The sequence below is a fragment of the Clupea harengus genome, chromosome 11 (assembly GCF_900700415.2).
Source record: "Clupea harengus chromosome 11, Ch_v2.0.2, whole genome shotgun sequence".
Classification (NCBI taxonomy): Eukaryota; Metazoa; Chordata; class Actinopteri; order Clupeiformes; family Clupeidae; genus Clupea; species Clupea harengus.
The window spans coordinates 7,379,377-7,399,271 of record NC_045162.1 but is presented as its reverse complement, the minus strand read 5'-3'; the positions used below and the strand labels follow the sequence as shown (position 1 = coordinate 7,399,271).

The 19,895-nt window shown below is 41.9% G+C and overlaps 1 protein-coding gene across 1 annotated transcript; it reads right to left on the bottom strand.

The window, feature by feature from the left end:
• Positions 1–4,526: 4,526 nt before the first annotated feature.
• Positions 4,527–19,050, bottom strand: gapdhs (glyceraldehyde-3-phosphate dehydrogenase, spermatogenic). Its single transcript, XM_031575758.2, has 11 exons — positions 18,964–19,050; positions 10,913–10,975; positions 9,212–9,308; positions 8,789–8,895; positions 7,957–8,047; positions 6,835–6,953; positions 6,614–6,695; positions 6,273–6,424; positions 5,857–6,019; positions 5,120–5,217; positions 4,527–5,006 (listed from the first exon to the last, which is right to left on the bottom strand). The coding sequence occupies exons 2-11, from the start codon at positions 10,939–10,941 to the stop codon at positions 4,937–4,939; spliced, it is 1,008 nt and encodes a 335-aa protein (XP_031431618.1). The 5' UTR covers positions 10,942–10,975; positions 18,964–19,050; the 3' UTR covers positions 4,527–4,936.
• Between the last annotated feature and the right edge of the window lie 845 nt (positions 19,051–19,895).

The following is a 19,895-nucleotide window of genomic DNA, read 5'->3' as shown; positions in this document are numbered from 1 at the left end:
CCACGCAAGCCGGCAGGCCCGTTAGGAGGGCGTTGCAGTAATCAAGGCGTGAATTCACCAAGGTTTGCACCAGCAGCTGGGTGGCATACTGGGTTAGGTACGGCCTGATTTTGCGGATGTTGAATAGCGCAAAGCGGCAGGACCTAGAGACAGAGGCAATGTGGTCCGTGAAAGTCAGTTGGTCATCAATAATGACCCCGAGGTTTCTTGCTGTTTTGGATGGAACAAGAGACAAGGAGTCAATATTGATGCTGATGTTGTGGTGGATGGCCTGTTTGGCACACCTCATTCTTTATCAGTGTTAATAATTTCATCTTATTTTTTTTTTACTTTTGTCTGGTACATCTGGTACTGGTAAATAGTGGACCTACATTGTTCAGACGTAGGCTGTCCAAATTATTCGTGAACAGGTAGCTACTTTTGTGCCAGAACGGAGTCTGACTTTGAAACCTGAGACTGCCCACATTTGATCACATGCATACATTAAGTGGGATACATTTGGCCTACTGACAACGCATGCGCTTTTGAACTGAGAATATGGCAGTGTTGAACCATTGTAGTAAAAATCCTCCACTAGATGTCCCCAAACGCTTATGTAGGCCACACACGACACAGAAGTGAACAAAATCAAAATAGTTCCGTTCTGCTAGCAACGATAACCCACAATAACCCCAGGAAGTAAAACGAAACGAGGAAGTAAAATGAGTTTGTTGTATCAAATGAAAGGTTTTTACAACAAACAACCCTGTTAATCGACTGGGTAATATAAAAACCTTTTATATGCAACGAGTTTTATTGTTCCATTTGTCCTAATGATCGGGAAAATAGTTAAAAGCGTGTTTGAAAGTTATAGTAGCCTATTTGTCATTATAAAGTCCTAATCTGTCTACTCGCTAGATCAGACTTTATAATGGTATTTTGTTAACTGTGCATTATATTAACTTGCTTTAAAACAAGGTAAGATATAGTGAGTTAATTTTAAGCGTACAGGATACTTTGATAATGACTAAGATGTAGCTGAAAATTGACAATTAATATTACTTTCATAGTAACATCAAAATGGGTTAAAAACGATTCACTGATGTTACAAAAGTATGATTTTCTTGTTTAAATATAGGGAACACTGACTAAACAGGCATCATTGTAAATATTGTAGTAAGAAATAGTAAAACACACAACAATCTGCTGATAAAAGGATTATGTCTTCAATAAAGTTGGTTGAACATGTTCAGAACACTGTAAAGAAAGGGTAAAATATGTTTAGCAGTCATTATTCTGGTCATTCACTGTGAAAAAACACTTGACACACAGATCACACAGGCGAAAATGCATTATCTTCAATGGCAGGGTATTGTCATGTGACATGTATCACTCTTTGCTGATGAAACTAAAGATTGTGTCTCAATGAAAGGGGGGTGGAATATGTTTAGGACATTCCAAACATTAAATAAAATGTGTGAAGTAGTTGAGATTTACGTCCCTGAATGCTCCACAATACTTTAAACATAGGTGATCAGACAGGCGAAAATGCATTATCTTCAATGGTAGGGCCATGTGACATGTATCACTCTTTGCTGAAAAAACTAAAGATTGTGTCTCAATGAAAGGGGGGTGGAATATGTTCAGGACACTCCAAACATTAAATAAAATGTGTGAAGTAGTTGAGATTTACGTCCCTGAAGGCTCCACAATACTTTAAACATAGGTGATCAGACAGGCGAAAATGCATTAACTTCAATGGCAGGGCCATGTGACATGTATCGCTCTTTGCTGAAAAAACTAAAGATTGTGTCTCAATGAAAGGGGGGTGGAATATGTTCAGGACACTCCAAACATTAAATGAAATCTGTAAAGTAGTTGAGATTTACGTCCCTGAAGGCTCCACAATACTTTAAACATAGGCCTACACACAGGCAAAAATGCATTAACTTCAATGGCAGGGCCATGTGACATGTATCATTCTTTGCTGAAAAAACTAAAGATTGTGTCTCAATGAAAGGGGGGTGGAATATGTTCAGGACACTCCAAACATTAAATAAAATGTGTGAAGTAGTTGAGATTTACGTCCCTGAATGCTCCACAATACTTTAAACATAGGCCTACACACAGGCGAAAATGCATTGTCTTCAATGGCAGGGCCATGTGACATGTATCACTCTTTGCTGAAAAAACTAAAGATTGTGTCTCAATGAAAGGGGGGTGGAATATGTTCAGGACACTCCAAACATTAAATAAAATGTGTGAAGTAGTTGAGATTTACGTCCCTGAATGCTCCACAATACTTTAAACATAGGTGATCAGACAGGCGATAATGCATTATGTTCAATGGCAGGGCCATGTGACACGTACGTTTAAAGTATTGTGGAGCACTCAGGGACGTGAATCTCAACTACTTCACACATTTTATTTAATGTTTGGAGTGTCCTGAACATATTCCACCCCCCTTTCATTGAGACACAATCTTTAGTTTTTTCAGCAAAGAGTGATACATGTCACATGGCCCTGCCATTGAAGACAATGCATTTTCGCCTGTGTGTAGGCCTATGTTTAAAGTATTGTGGAGCCTTCAGGGACGTAAATCTCAACTACTTCACACATTTTATTTAATGTTTGGAGTGTCCTGAACATATTCCACCCCCCTTTCATTGAGACACAATCTTTAGTTTTTTCAGCAAAGAGTGATACATGTCACATGGCCCTGCCATTGAAGATAATGCATTTTCGCCTGTCTGATCACCTATGTTTAAAGTATTGTGGAGCCTTCAGGGACGCAAATCTGAACTACTTCACACATTTTATTTAATGTTTGGAGTGTCCTGAACATATTCCACCCCCCTTTCATTGAGACACAATCTTTAGTTTTTTCAGCAAAGAGCGATACATGTCACATGGCCCTGCCATTGAAAATAATGCATTTTCGCCTGTCTGATCACCTATGTTTAAAGTATTGTGGAGCATTCAGGGACGCAAATCTGAACTACTTCACACATTTTATTTAATGTTTGGAGTGTCCTGAACATATTCCACCCCCCTTTCATTGAGACACAATCTTTAGTTTTTTCAGCAAAGAGTGATACATGTCACATGGCCCTGCCATTGAAAATAATGCATTTTCGCCTGTCTGATCACCTATGTTTAAAGTATTGTGGAGCCTTCAGGGACGCAAATCTGAACTACTTCACACATTTTATTTAATGTTTGGAGTGTCCTGAACATATTCCACCCCCCTTTCATTGAGACACAATCTTTAGTTTTTTCAGCAAAGAGTGATACATGTCACATGGCCCTACCATTGAAGATAATGCATTTTCGCCTGTCTGATCACCTATGTTTAAAGTATTGTGGAGCATTCAGGGACGTAAATCTCAACTACTTCACACATTTTATTTAATGTTTGGAATGTCCTAAACATATTCCACCCCCCTTTCATTGAGACACAATCTTTAGTTTCATCAGCAAAGTTTGATACGTGTCACATGGCAATACCCTGGCATTGGAGATAATCCCTTTTCACCTGTGTGATCTGTGTGTCAAGTGTTTTTTCACAGTGAATGGCCAGATTAATTACTGCTAAACATTTTTTACCCTTTCTTTACAGTGTTCTGAACATGTTCAACCAACTTTATTGAAGACATAATCCTTTTATCAGCAGATTGTTGTGTGTTTTACTGTTTCTTACTACAATATTTGCAATGATGCCTGTTTAGTCAGTGTTCCCTATATTTAAACAAGAAAATCATACTTTTGTAACATCAGTGAATCGTTTTTAACCCATTTTGATGTTACTATGAAAGTAATATTAATTGTCAATTTTCAGCTACATCTTAGTCATTATCAAAGTATCCTGTACGCTTAAAATTAACTCAATATATCTCACCTTGTTTTAAAGCAAGTTAATATAATGCACAGTTACCAAAATACCATTATAAAGTCTGATCTAGCGAGTAGACAGATTAGGACTTTATAATGACAAATAGGCTACTATAACTTTCAAACACGCTTTTAACTATTTTCCCGATCATTAGGACAAATGGAACAATAAAACTCGTTGCATATAAAAGGTTTTTATATTACCCAGTCGATTAACAGGGTTGTTTGTTGTAAAAACCTTTCATTTGATACAACAAACTCATTTTACTTCCTCGTTTCGTTTTACTTCCTGGGGTTATTGTGGGTTATCGTTGCTAGCAGAACGGAACTCTCATTTGCCTATAGTTGCTCACTGAACGCTGCTAATCAAAATGGAGGGGGGAGATCCCCACTGTGTGACGACACTTCCCTTCATTCAAGTAATACATTACATTCACATTTAGCAGATGCTTTTTTCCAAAGCGACGTACAATGGAGAGAACAGTCAAGCTAACATTGATGAACGTTGTTTATTAAAGGATCTAAGACCAAACAGTCAGTGTAAGAACATTTTAATAATAAATGTAAAGAATAATCATAGCACTTAATTTTTATTTATATGATGTATTTGATAACATATCATGACAAGCACAAATAATGGGACAACACAAAGTATATTTGGTATTTTTCGAAACATATTTATTTCAGATTTCCTCTTTAATCACATTACAGCTTCACCATCATCTTTTCTTCTTAACTGTTAAATCTCAAACACCAATATAACATGGCAACACCCAGTATGGGAACATCTACGGCAATGCTTGTGGGGGTGACACAGACACAAATACTGTCAATTCAAAACTTCCGCCTCCAAGTGGGACACATTTGTAAAAGGAACAAACTAAGATTCACACACAGACTGCTGCAGAGACGACTGTCGTCTTGTAGAGTTTGGAGGAGAGGAAGAGGGAGTGCTAGTGTGGGGTTCACTATGGCTTGAGCTATGAAGTGAGTGCGTGTAAAAGAAGGAATGGTCGTCCCAATGTGGCCTCTTCTCTAAGGTGGAGGTGGGGAGCCAGGCGAACGCTTACTCCTTGGAATGCATGAACAACAGCAGGTCGGCAACACGGGTGCTGTAGCCATACTCATTGTCATACCTGCGACAGAGCAATAGATTAGCAATAGTTGTTTATAACACAGTAGGAATATTGTAACTGATACCATGGTAACAGGAGTGCTAAACATACTACTCGAATGCAAGGTGACTCACCAGGAAATGAGTTTGACAAAGTTGTCATTAAGGGAAATTCCAGCACCAGCATCAAAGATGGAAGAGTGGGTGTCACCGACAAAGTCAGAGGAGACGACCTACAAAGCACAAACACACACACAGAAACACATAAGCATTGCATGGGGGGCCATCGAACACTTCAAAGCCTCATCCAAGACCTCCTAAGGCCTCAAGTATGCTTCTGCGGACAAGGCTTTGCACAATGTAGACATGGACGTGCGCATCGGTGTCCCCAAAGTATACTAGTTTGGCTGTTGCGGACACGTCTCTCAGTGCACAAGGTCAATCGCATTGATAGAAACAATATCTTTACGTCGTGTGAATCTACAACAAAGACTATTATTTTTTATAGGTCTTTAGTTGTCTCTGCCCCTCCACAAGCGTTTACTTGTCCTTGACCTTAAAATACGATTGGTGGCGATCTAATCAGCTATGATTTCCTGAGGCATTAAATAAACACACCTCTCATTTTATCAGCAGGTTCCCAGTAACAGGAAACAGACTATATCCATACTAATGCAAATCTATACTGTAAATGACTTTGGACAAAAGCCTCTGCTAAAAGAATAAATGGCGTAAATGGATTTAATTTTCTCTTGAAAATGCAGCTAACCTAAAAGTTTGTACATATGGACTGTCCTGATGACGAAATTTACGTAATCCGCACCGTTCACACATAACTATACTTTCTGCTTTAGACCTCCTCCCAAACTTACGGAGTCCTCTGTGTATCCCAGGATTCCCTTCATGGGTCCGTGCGCGGCCTTCTTCACAGCCTCTTTGATGTCAGCGTAGCTGGCTGGCCGTGTGAGGCGGCAGGTGAGGTCTACCACAGACACGTCGGCCACAGGAACACGGAAGGCCATGCCAGTCAGTTTCCTGCATTGGTGACAGATAAAGGGGAAGGTGTTAGTCTCAGTTTCACTTCCCCAAAACAGAGAGGTGAGACTCCCAAGGCCAAAAGAAAAGATGCCTTCAAAGCCTGGAAGGCCACATTTTTTAAAGGACGTCAAAAAACTCTTCATATGAGTTTTATTGATATAAAGAAGCTCTACACCAGTCCATAATGGGATGGCAATGGGATGGAAGGATGTCTCGGGAGCGAAGGCGTGTTCTGTTGGCGCATACTGACCCGTTGAGGTCAGGGATGACCTTGCCAACAGCCTTGGCGGCTCCAGTGGAAGCAGGGATGATGTTCTGGTGAGCACCACGTCCATCACGCCAGGCCTTTGCGGAGGGGCCGTCCACGGTCTTCTGGGTGGCAGTGTAGGCATGGACTGTGGTCTGACAGAGAGAAAATAGAGACAGATGAAAAACTAGCAAAAGCACCTAGACCAACTCATCAAGTAATCTGTCCACATTTGTGAAGACGCACAAGCTGAATACCCATGTGCAAACAACTTAAACATATCCATACAAATATGGGCACATTTAGGCAGACATAAACAGATATCTACACAGACTACCACTTACCATGAGAGCCTCATCAATGCCGAAGTTGTCATTAATGACCTTGGCCAAAGGTGCTAGGCAGTTGGTAGTGCAGGATGCATTGCTGTGGATGAAACCCAATCATAGTTATGGGCCCACTCATGATATACATATCTTATTGAGGAATTAGGTAAATAGATTAATAATATATTAGCACTTATTTGCATTGTGCAATAGGATGTACTGTATGGCTGCATGCTAACCTGACAATGGTCATGCTGGAGGGGTCATATTTGTCCTCATTGACTCCCATCACAAACATGGGGGCATCGGGGGAGGGGGCAGACACGACCACACGCTTGGCACCTCCCTGCAGATGAGACTGTAGGGGGACCACAAAAAAGAGAAAAAAACTCAGTTCTTGTGCTACAGGATACATACACATGGTAACAAACAACTGCCGGATTCATAGTGTTTCACAAAATTAGCTCATCAACAGTTGCATGGCAACAACAGATCCATAATATGTGTAATAATGTAGATATACATCTAGATATGAGAGATGCACCGATTGCAATTTTCTTGGCCGGTTCCGATTTCCGATAGTTTTTCAGTCTGATCTGCCGATTAGCTTTCCTTTTAAGAACTATAGTTACATTTTTGTAACTTTTCTTTAATGGAAAACTTCAATTGTATGTTCATAATAAAACACTGACTATTAAATACATTTTTACATTTTCTCCTGAACTGCCCCAGTTACTGACACTGATCGGCCAGACACCAGTCATCGGCGATCAAGCTGAAAACCGGTCGATTCTGGACATCAGCCGATCGATCGGTGCATCTTTACTAGATACACAATACTTATTTATAACTCAATATCACACTCATGAAGGTCTGAAAACGACAAGCCAAAGATGGCATGTGCATAAGCGACCCCATCAAACACACTGGTATTGTTTTCTCTTTTTGATATTAATCCACACTGTGAGTAAGGGTGCATATGGATTCTATTTTAAAGCAGTATTATGGAATTCTGGTAAAAAAAACAAGCAAAGTTAGTGCTATCTAAAAAGCATACAAAAACCTTGCAAACACCACCAACAGCCCAGTTGGCACATGCTAACTAGCCTCTTTTGGCGATATTGTTGAGGATGTCGTCTTGTGAAGGCTTTTCTTTTATTTTCACGGTTTGTTCTGTCCCAGACCACAGAACTACACAGTTCATAGCCTGCTAGTGGGAACAACAGGTGTGTACATCTGGACTTCACATGGCCATACACCATCTAAATTCATTTTAAGTTTAAAAGTAGCTGCTTATTAAAACATACCTAGAAAAAAAGTGGCAAATTGTAATAGTGTAGTAATAGGTGTATTTCACTTACAGAGGCCTTCTCGATGCTGAGGAAGACACCGGTGGACTCCACGACGTACACGGCACCAGAATCGCCCCATGGGATCTCAGCTGGCTTCATACTGGATGGGAGGAGGAGAACATGTGAGCAGATCAAGTGTAATTACTCAACAAGGAGCAAAATGACCCGCTAAAGGTTAATTACAAAACAAGTGATTACTTCTCGCTCCCTCTCTCTCCTTCTCTCTCCCTTCCAGTCCACCATGCCTATATTTTGGAATGTATACCACTACACAAGGCTTATTTAGAGACAGAGCATGACACGTCATGCTCTTTAAACAACGCCCACTGGAGGGGAAAACACTTCATCGCTCTCCATTGACTTTGTATTGCGTGGTGCCTGCTTGTCACTTTCGTCTGTTGAACAAAAAACTGAAACATGCCTAGAAGCTGCTGTGTGATGGGATGCACTACCAACAAGGTTAAGAACCCAAAACGAAAAGTTTACACAAGCGAAAAGACTGTGGAGGCAAAACTGGGATCCTGGCACTCAGTATGCATCAGCACGCATTTTGTCACTGGTAAGTGAAATATCCAAATGCCAGTTTTAAGCTTTTGCATTTCTGTAAGTTAAGGACAAGGAGACACCTTTGTGCAATACGAAGTCAATGGAGAGTGAGGGAATGTTTTCGCCTCTGGTGTGGGCGGGACTTAATTGTGCTCTGTCTCTATACAGTGCGATAGGCCCAAAATTGGTACATCACCACATAAGGCTGAAGGGGTGGGTAGTGAAAGGATGCTACACAAGACCATTACCCTCAGTTGTACGCACCCAGAAACAAACTGAAGACCAGGCAACTCACCACTGGAAAACAGCGATTTCATGTCCATCAACGATCAGTTTGCCACTCTCATGGCGCACCTCGCCCTTGTAACGGCCGTGGGTGGAATCATACTTGAACATGTAGACCTGTGGAGCAGGAAAAAACAAACAAAAACAAATACATTACGAAAACAGCTCATGCAAATGTCTTTTTTAATATGGCCATGACAAAACAATTATCTTTTCATGCTTTCTGAGTTCCACAGAACTGAACTGCAGTGCTTGTGTTAATCAAGTGCACTATAATTTAATTTTAAACGCACTGTTCCCTTCTCCTTATCTGTTACGTTGCACTTTTTGTCGGCTGCACAGCAGAAGTGCCCAGCGGCAGTGTCTGCTGACGTAAACAGCATGGTATTTGCCTTTAATGAAGGGCAATGTCTGAGTGTTTCCCGGAGCTCACCATGTACTGCAGGTCGATGAAGGGGTCGTTGATGGCTGTGACTTTGATGCCCTTCTCCAGGCAGGCCCTCAGGACCAGACGGCCGATACGGCCAAAGCTGAGCACAATCAAAGAGAAGACGACATTTACACAATGTTTCATTACGGCCTAAGCTGGGCACAATCACAGAGAAGGCCACATTTACACAATGTTTCATTACGGCCAAAGCTGGGCACTATCACAGAGAAGGCCACATTTACACAATGTTTCATTTGCCATTAGCATGGGGTAGCTTACCGTGACCACAATAGCAGACGGTACTAAGTGTACACAAAGTAAGAGAATGCATTATACACTTTGTGTACTACAAGCCTACAATTGCTTAGTAGTCTATAATTATGTGAGCCAAAGATGCCAAAATGATGATATTTTCATTACAGTTTTTGATATTTTCAGTACAGTTTGTAATCTACTTTGCTTAGCGTTTTTTTTTTCATCAAGAGCTGTATTTGACCTCCCATGTCATGCTGTTGTTTACTGAAAGGCTTGTGGAAATTTCCAGAGGTTCCCAAAGGTAATGTGGACAGGCACATACAATATGAATGTGCAGCATAGACAATGAACTGAACCAAACTTGGACACAACAGTCTTGCAGAAAGTCTTGGTAACCCTCAGCTAAAATCAGAATAGCGGCTGTGGAATAACTACAGTGGCACTTGGCTAGAAAGCTGAAAATGCCAATGTTCAAAATATTACACAGTATAAACTCTAAACATTCTTATAATCTCTGATAAGGAACACGGTTTACATTAGGAAAGAGAGCTCTGGCTGCAGACTGCATAGCTGCATGTGAGACTATGCTATCAGCAAGGCTACGCAAAGATAAGAGACGCTAACTTTCAATGAATGTTCAAGGAATCTGTTGTATCTTTCAGTTATGCCAATGTCATAGCAACATGAGCCCAGACACACAAATATACTGTATGTATGTATGTATGTATGTATGTATGTATGTATGTATGTATGTATGTATATGTCCATCCATCCAGGGGTGTTTTTCCCCATAGTAGTCTAATTATGGGATGGGTATTATGATTCTACATGGGCATCAAGTTGTGCGATTGCAGTATGCAAGCACGTGTGTAACGGCACATCTGTGTACGTGCAGGTTCCCCACACACACACATGCCCTTCTGGTGGGCTTACTGCTCATCCCACTTCGTGTAATCTTGTTGTAATAATCACTCAGGAGTTAACTGCTTTTTTGCTCCTCTCCTTTTACCTCTGCCTGACACTAGCCCAGAGACACAAGCCTCTTCATTTCACCGTGTTCTGCCTCCTCTTTCTTACACCTCCTCTTGTGCAAGGGGTGTAGTGTTCACTATGGTAAGGTAATGTATTCAACTCACTGGAAGGTCAATTGGCTATAAAGATACCGCTACTGTTCGACATGCCCAGCAGGGGTCAGCTGAGAACTGGTCCTCCCTACACCAACACGCACACCTATTCCAACTGCTGTAATGTAATCGTGGGCACATGATGCTGTGCGCTGGTGTGAGGTAGGGTTTATCTCTGAGTTTCCATGACATGTTTAACTGTATCACGGCGTGGTGTTCACTCTAACATGAGGTGTGGACCCTGTGTGCTATGCCACAGGTAGGCTAATAGCTGGAAGGCTTTTAATCCCATCGTGCAGGGAGTGTGCAGGTGCATGCAGCTTACCCGTTGATTCCAACGCAGAGCTCTGACATTATTGTGGTTTAGTGGGTGGTGGATCTGGTGGCCCTGCGAGTGAAAGAGAGGAGGACAGAGTAAAGATTCAGCTTTCAAACATGATTGCTTTTCTCACTGAGAGAGGGCAGGTCACCTAAGACTTGTTTACAGGCTCTCTTCGCAAAGACGGCCAACACCAGGCAGGGAGTGCAGCCCTTGTTGGTGCTCAGTTGTTTTTTTGTTGAGAGTAGCAACAGCTATTGTGGTGGCAACAGCAACATCTAGATTATACTGCAAAATACTAAACACTGCACTGGTCATTTAACTGCAGTGGGGAAGTTAAGAAAAGTATTACAAATATCAAATATTAGCAGGCTACTAATCATTTCACACTCAAAGCTATTACTTAACACTTTATCTGTCATTTCACACAGAACTGAATAGGAATGATTTAGTGCTTCACAGCATCAGCGTGTAGTCAAAGTGGAGTTTTCCGCCCCCTTTTCTGAGTGGAAGTTTAAGAGGTGTGCCTCTAGCACAGCCCATGGCTTCAGCCGTTTCAATTGTTCTAAGGGGCCTATTTAAAATGCTGTACGGGGAGTTTACAAGATTCAGGGAACCCATGCCAGGCCCTTTTTGTTCACTTGGCAGGAGCTCAACGGCCCATTGTGCGCCGTCCAGAGAAACGGAACAACTAGCAAAGAACACAGCACACAGCCTGTTGGAACCTGCTTGACAAAACACTCCCGCCCATCCATATCCACTCCACACACAACTGCCCTGGCTTTTACATAAGCTGTGTTCTTGGTATCTTGGTATTCCAGTGGTATTTTGTTTTTCGAAAGAAGCAGATCCACTCTTATCAGTTAAATTCCAAGGTATGCTAGGCCTCAAGTTCCTGGAGTTTTGCAGAACACAAAGGTGTTCATTTAGGTTCATTTTGGGGGGTGGGGTGGGGTGTCAGGGAGCATACAAGATTGAAAGTATGAAATGAAAAAAAAGGCTGGCAAGCTTGATAGTGCAAGCAAGGTCACCCTGATGGCTGTGACTGAAGTTATGCGGTACATGTAGAAACATGGTTGGAAAGTACGTGGAAGAGAAAAGATATGTGGCTAAGCCATCAACATACTAAATTGCAAGACAGACAGACAGACTTGATGAAACCCAAATATTTAACTTGAGTGTCCTTATAAGGAGCTGCCAAGACATAGAGAAGAGCAGGGGAAGGAGGAAGGATACTAAGCAAGGACACAGGAAGCTGAGGTCTCGGTTTGTGAGAAAGAGTGAGAAAGTGCTTCCTGCTATGGGCCATGAACTGGAACACATATCTTTTGATAAAGTATGAAAAAAAGAACTGCTTACAGGATAACTCTGGCCGATAACTCTTGTGTTGCTGGTCTGCCAACTTGGGAGCCATTTCTCAAAAAATAAGCTCTCTAGCAGCGATAAGACAGCCCGCTTGAGAAAATCTTCAAGCCTATACTGACAACTTCTTGCACTAATGAAAAACACTACTTGAGGTTCTTGGCCTCTATTGAGCTCTTTAGTGCAACCTTACAAAGGCTGATGAACCACTGGGGTTGGTATTAGAAAATAAAAATGGACCCTACAACAACTTCATGTCAACGTATTGCCCTTGCACAAGCCCATTAGCAAGGCAAGTTAATTTTGAACGTAATTGATTTGTCCTGACTTGTACTGACATTTACTGGTTTTTGGATATGTGTGCAGGGTGGAATGAGGTCCAATCGAAGTGGCAGAAAGGGACACCTTTAAAATCCATTCCAATTTCCCCATTAACCCATAAGCCAGACACTCCAAAAGTCAATTAATAACACTGGCATATTCTGAGCTTTTTCCTCCCTGTTTTATTGCAGCACCACAACCTCAATGTAAAACACATAACACAAGTCCCTTCACAAATGCTTGGAGCAATTCACTTCACCATCCAACACATTTGGCATGTAACACAGCCTGCACTGAAGTGGAGTACAACTGGTGCTTAGAGAGCTGTCTTATCAGACCTCGGGGTGAAAATTAGCTCTATTTGTCTCCACTTCACATGAGTGAGTTGGCCTCTGTCTCAGACTGAGGCTCACAGCTACCAGTCACCGCTACCCAATTTACCCCCCTGCTCAGAGGACAAGGGGGCGATCCATGTGCCGATGGAAAGAGCCCACTCAGCATTAGCGCTGAGGTGAACACCACCCTCAGGCTCCGTGACCAATCGAATCGTGTCCTCCAGACCAATCGAACGCCAACACTTCATCCACCATTCTCTTAATGGATATGGCTTTTCTATCTGATTGCCTGTCTAGCACCCACCCCAAACTGGATAGTAACCTCACATGACAACCATTGCATCATGACACTGTTAGCAACAGGAGGCATGGCAATCCATTCTTGAAAAACCTCACAAATTCATGCCGTACACTGGATCTGTATGGGGTCGAGTACGTTCTGGGGTCCACTCAGGAAATGTAATGTCTTTCACACACAAAAGGACCAAAAGGCCAGGGCCATTATAGCAGGGTTAGTGTAGAACCAAACTGAGCCTTAGAAAGGACATAAAGGATTGCCCTTGCATCTGGCCATGAGGAAGACATCCTGATAATCTCCTAATCTGTGTTTGTGTGTGTGTGTGCGTGTGTGTGACTGATCATGCACCTCGGTGGAAGCTCCACCACACTGTGAAGTACCTAACCCATCTGGATAATCCTAATCTCACTAGCAACGATTGCAAGGTCTTTTTAAAGAGCCCCAATATCCTGAGCGCATGGATTGACTGACTGCCCTAGATGAACCTGGCTCAATGACTCTAGCTCAAAGTCAGCACGAGGTCCAACTGAACGGCATATGCAGTTCCCTATCTTTGGATAAGAGTACCTTCTAGCAATGCCTTACAGTAGAACTGTAAGGTCTTTAAGTCATGAGAATAGATTAGATAAGAATAGATAAGAAAGATAAGAATTTAGCTTCACATGTAGAGAAGCAATTCCACTTTTAAAGTCATAATCAATTCTAATGTAGCATAGCTTGCCAAGCACAATATAGCTGCAATTATACTTAACTACTCATTGCTAGTTCACAGAGGCTAGACTGTGTGATTGACTATTTAAAATAAGTCAAATAGTGTCATCTGCTATGTGAGTTTATTCTTCTAAAAGTGTTCATCCACACTTCACAACTCTTGCTTTACAGTCCTACAGGTCTCCATTCTATGAGGGCATCTCTTTGTTTGTATGTATGCAACACTGTTGAAACATAACACTGCCCTCTTGTTCTGCGCTTTGGTGAAAATATGCGGGCTGACCAGTGACATTCTTTGTTGTGGGCAGACCAAACAATTGGTACAGCGCCGAAGAACAAATCTGGCACAATATTGGCAGCGGCACCATGAGAGAACAAGGGAGCAACTTAACTCTAACAGCACGCCGGACACCACACGTGTCCAAATTTGTTTGGAAATTCATGCCCTTTATTCCTGGTTCCATATGTCATGAAGTACTCATTGCCTTGTCACATGTCATAATTAACAGCAGGAGCAGCTCTCTCCAATGATGCTACTTGCTAGTCTGTACAGTAAAATACTGCCTCCAATTCTGCATCTATTTCCACAAACTCATTACGCTAGTTTAAAGTCGTTATTGTGTAGACGTTAATTGCAAAGTTGCAATCATTGGTCATTCCTTCACCCCTTCCACACCTCTGTGCCATAGCTGAAGAAGTCGCGACGTGTTTATAGCCTTGAAGGGAAACACGTATCTGAATGATCAATAGTCTCCCACAATCATGGCTCTGACATGACCGGATTAAAAACCTTCTTGTCCCCGACATCAATGCCTTTTGAGATAGATGCAAAAGTATAACAATTTAATAAATTAGAAGTGATTTTTCCGTTATATGGAGGCTAATATAGAACTTTAAAAAGTAATATCATATCATATTATGGCAGATCTGGATAGTCCTGTCTCTCCTGAAATAAATACAGCATATAACATGTATGGCTACCTGTTATACTGACCAAGACAGAAGTTTAGATGTAACAGTAGTGAAATGATGCTGAAAATAGCCTAGGGGTTGTAAATGAAAAGACACACGTCTCTAGCAACATGATGGTAACTCTTATTAGTCTGACACGTGATCCCTGTGTGCACAGCAGCCAACCACTGCATCGCTCCAAATTCAAACCATTCACTCCCAATCCCCCAGCCAACCAATCATGCGCTAACCACGTGCTACGGGGCACCACTGCATAATTATCACCATGCCGCGTTTATTAAGTACTGTACTAAACATATTTGTTAATCATTGTTCTAATACAACTTTGCATATTCTACAGTCCATGTCATTTCCAGAACACGTCTCTTGTTGTGTTTTCAGTTTGTCGCCAAACGCGCCTCAGACCACCTCCACCCCCCCCCCCCTTCCTCCTAGCAAACAGCCAGACAAAAGCCTGCAGCTGCCCCAACCCAGTTTTTGCCCCTGTCTTTCCCTCTGCGAAACAGAACTACAGAAAAGTGGGGAGCCCGGATTAACTGGGTCAGTCCCCCGGGGGCTAGACAGATGACTACTGGACCAGAAACCAAACAATAGGACAAAAATACAGAAAGACAGGACAGCCAAATGTTCACTTGAGCCTCTTTCATTGCATCAATCTTCATTTAAAGCTTTTAGGGGATGACGGTAGCTGGTTGAATGTCGTCTAATTTACTATAAGGCCTGCTGATGGCCTAGCGTGTGATATAGGTATATTATATCATGTATATAGAGGTGAGTTTCAGACAGCTGCGATGTGTGAGAGAGAGAGAGTGTGTGTGTGTGTGTGTGTGTGTGTGTGTGTGTGTGTGTGTGTCCATGTGCGCATCCTTTTGAGTCACCGCGCTACAGGATACCACGCATGTCTGCAGAGGAACGACGCCATTTTGAGGAAGTGCTGTGTCATGCAGAGCCATTTACAAAGGAGGGTCATCTGACCAGGACAAAACAAACCAAAAAACTAAGAATCTAGACAGACTGCAGATAGAATAGAAAGACAGACTGACATGCAGGCAGAAAGGCAGAGTGTTAAATAGATAAATACAATAGAAGTACCATAATGGCGTAATATAAAGTAGAGCATATTAGAATATTGAAATAAAACATCATTCACAGAAAATACAATTCTTGTTTATTAATAGGAAATAGAGAGGATACGAGACAGAGAGAGAGAGAGGGAGAGAGAGACAGAGAGAGGGAGAGAGACAGAGAGAGAGAAAAGGAGAGAGAGAAACAGAGAGAGGGAGAGAGAGAGAGAGAGAGGGAGCGAGAGAGACAGAGAGAGGGAGAGAGAGAGAGAGAGAGAGAGAGAGAGGGAGAGAGAGAGGTTAGGCAGCCAACCACCTACCACCCTGACTCATTAAACACTTCCTACATTCCTCTCTTCGAGCAGAGACCAGTACTTTTCCATGCCAGCGTCTGACAGTCTGAAGCCTGGAGGCGCGGCAACCCACCCGTGGCCTCAAGCTCACGCTAATCATGGTGGCACAGGTGCCGTCACAGCCACGCCCTTGATTTAAAGGAACACTCTTTAGGTTTGGTCTGCAGCTCCTGAGGTGATCACCCTTGATTTAAAGGGACACTCTTTAGGTTTGGTCTGCAGCTCCTGAGGTGATCTACTTACTATAATACTCCACTATAAACTGGTTGCTGTGTTTAGTGTATGAGGCAAGGCAGGACAGAACACTATGTATAGCCTCACTCACTGCATGTGCAGTTATGGGTGTTAGAGACATAAGCACATTACAAAATAACATGCAAGAAAATACTTTTGTCCAGAGTTTGTGAAAACAGACATTTTTACCTCCTCATGAAGTTTCTCTAAAACTGATGCAAACTACGATAAAAAGATTAGATTATAGATATAATATAGATATTAATTACAGCTATAGATTATTAGATATAACAATATCAAATGCTGCTTACACGTCATATATATATAGTTTATATAAAGGTAAGGTTACTGCCATTCCAAATGCACTTGTACGGAACTGAGGCCCACACTAAGATGACTACTGCAGTGTTCATTAACCATCAGAGGTAATCGAAGGAAAAAGGTCCTATCATGTAACATACCATCACGACCACTGACATTTAACGCCAAGCAACTGACAATCTCACAGAACTGTTTCTTCTACTATAAAAATAGCTGGGCATCTTTACTAAAAGGGTTGCGGTTCTTCTGCGCATCTATAAAGTACACTCTGATACCCTACACTAATGTATTCTGAGTCTGACTGTGAAAACCAGACCACAGCCTGAGGAGGGCCAAGCAGACAGAGCCAGCGAGAGAGGTGTGGCCTGTCTCCTTCATGTGATCTTCCTGCAGTGCACACTGCTGTGTCACACTGCAGGTAACTGCCACCTACTATGGGGCAATGGCCTGTTTGGGTCTAACAAATAAAACGCCATAACACATACAAGAAAATGGGATGATATCTACTAAGAAAAACAGAGTTGGTCTTTGATGTCCATTTTACATAGATGCGTTTTATTTCTATTGATTTTCATAAAACGCAGGTCTTTGCCTTCTTGTGTGCCTCTTACATTCTAAAGGGGTTCCATCGATGAGCGTTAGAATTCTACAGGTGTGCATCAGAGATGTTCGAATACCGACGCCTGCCCCCCTCTGGCTTCATTACAGCGAGCTAGGGCAGGAAGCTGATAGCATGATGTAATAATGTGACAGCTCAGTAACTACAGGAAGAGGGCGGAACGCTGTCAAGGTTGCGGAAAAGAAGGAAAGAGTGAATATGATATGGATGAGCAACGCAAAATCAAATCGAAAAAGTCAAAAAGAACAAAAAAGTTAAATCGAAAAACTAATCTGGGTACATCAGCTACAAATCAAGCGCATCCATGTAAGCTAGGTTACATGATGCTGAGCACGTAGACGTATTTTTTTTAAGCCCATGGGCTGCTGGCTAATAGCTTCCTAAAGCCGAGCTGTAGTGGCCTAAAAATATTTTGGCAAAATATAAATAGCTTTACCTATTTCAGCAAAAATGCATTCAACGCCTCGGACAAGTATCGCAATGCAGCATCTATGAAGGTCTAGTTGCATGACCTTGTCCGTTTGATACGACCTTCAGCTAAAACAAGATGTCACATGATGGATAAGGTTACATTTCCATCTTTTCAATCCCGAAGCAGGCCCTACTTGTTGCGTTTTGTGTGCCGTCAGCCAGTACAGTTTAACTACACAAAATAATACAACCACATTAATTAGTGGATCATCGTGGCGAGGTACATTTCAGATGAGTCGATATAAGTATTGAATTATATTGTGTGTATCTGCATACATTCTATTTGCAAATAACAAACGACATTCACTACGTTTACAAAAGCTAGATGGAGCACATATTCGAGAACCTTACTTCGACCCTGTACTCGGTGATCTACCTAGACAGCATTTACACGTATGTGACGCAATTTCAGAATTCATAAGGTGTACATCGCCGAGCACGTCGCGAATTTGCTCACTTGTAGGATCGCATGCGCATTGGTATATTTCCATTCATTCATTCATCCATTCATTTGTATTTACGCCTGTAACGCTATTATTTAGTACATCACTCGCTATTTCAGCGTTAGTGTTAAATCATTTTCAACCATACTCCTAAAGGCATCACGAGATGCATCCTAAACCTTACCTTCTTCCGCAAAATATTGCTAGCTTCACCATTAGAGCTAAGGCAATATCAAGTTACAAGTTTCCCATGCCATCCGTTTAATACATTATGAACACCTCCATCATGTAGATTTGACACAGAATTTCGAATTGACCGCTACTTTACAATCGAGGTAGTCGGTGGTTAAAGAACAAGTCACAGGAAACCACTTACATAACATTTTACTCTAACAAGGCCGACAGAGGGGCGCATCCCTTCCTATTTTATTCACTCGCATCCGTCTCTTTATGGAGTAAACGATAGCAAAACTATTAAATAGTAATCTAGAGTTTGAAATAATCAGTTGCCTGACACAAATTAAATGATATTCAAAGGACTTGTTTCACTCACCTTATGACAAGATGCTGCAGTGTCTGCTAAGCTTTCATGCAACGCCTCCCGTTTTTATACCGGACACGTGCACCCGCTCAGTCTCCCTGGAAACGTGACGTCACGTTCTCCGCCAGGGAACGATTTTACAAGAGCAGACGAGGAGGACGAGAGGACGGTCACGGCTGCCATGGAAACTGTCGAGAGAGAGTGGATGGAAGGCCGATCTATTTTATGCTATAGGGCACAGTCATGTAAGGAGTATATGTGCATAATCTGCAGTTTGCTGCAGACTGCTATTAAAATAAAAATGCACATGTGGAATAGAAGATTAGTGGTATTAAATAATTGTATGGCCAAAATAACAAAAACGACTAGAATTCTGAGCAAGAATAATAATAATAATGCATTTTATTTGTAACGCACATAGCCCGTTTTATAAATGCCACTCGCCGAAGCACGTGGCTATGTGCTCATGACACCAACGCATTCTGAACGGGACTACGTGAGGAATCGTGCGTAGCGATGACTAGTCTAGGCCTAAAAAAACATTTTCTTTGGTGAGGAATTAGACACATCAATTTCATATTATGGCTATTCGTAAACGCGCCAAGGACAGGGAAGTTTAGACCAGCCACCCAGATATTCGAAGTGATCCACTATAGGGAGTTAGTTTAACATTTGAAGGAGAAAAGGATAAGCCCCTCAAATACATTTCTATTTCACATTATATGTGATAGAGTGTTAATAATAACTCGTTGCAATCTAATCATTTCGCATTGTTTCTGACACATAGCCTAATCGCAAAATGAGCTGAATGGTAGAATCCATGCTTGCATCACCCAAAAGCCATGGCTGAAAGAACATCTTGTCATGAGAAACGCTAAGGAATACTGTTTGTGCCCCCTTGTGGACAGTTATGCCACAAGAACAGAAATGTAACCAACAACAAA

Coding starts and splice junctions, on each gene's coding strand:
- gapdhs (XM_031575758.2), bottom strand. CDS start 10,941: ATGTCAGAGCTCTGCGTTGGAATCAACGG. Junction 6,954..7,956: donor TCAGCATCGAGAAGGCCTCT/GTAAGTGAAATA, acceptor GTCCCCCTACAG/TCTCATCTGCAGGGAGGTGC. Junction 5,218..5,856: donor TGGGATACACAGAGGACTCC/GTAAGTTTGGGA, acceptor TGTGCTTTGTAG/GTCGTCTCCTCTGACTTTGT.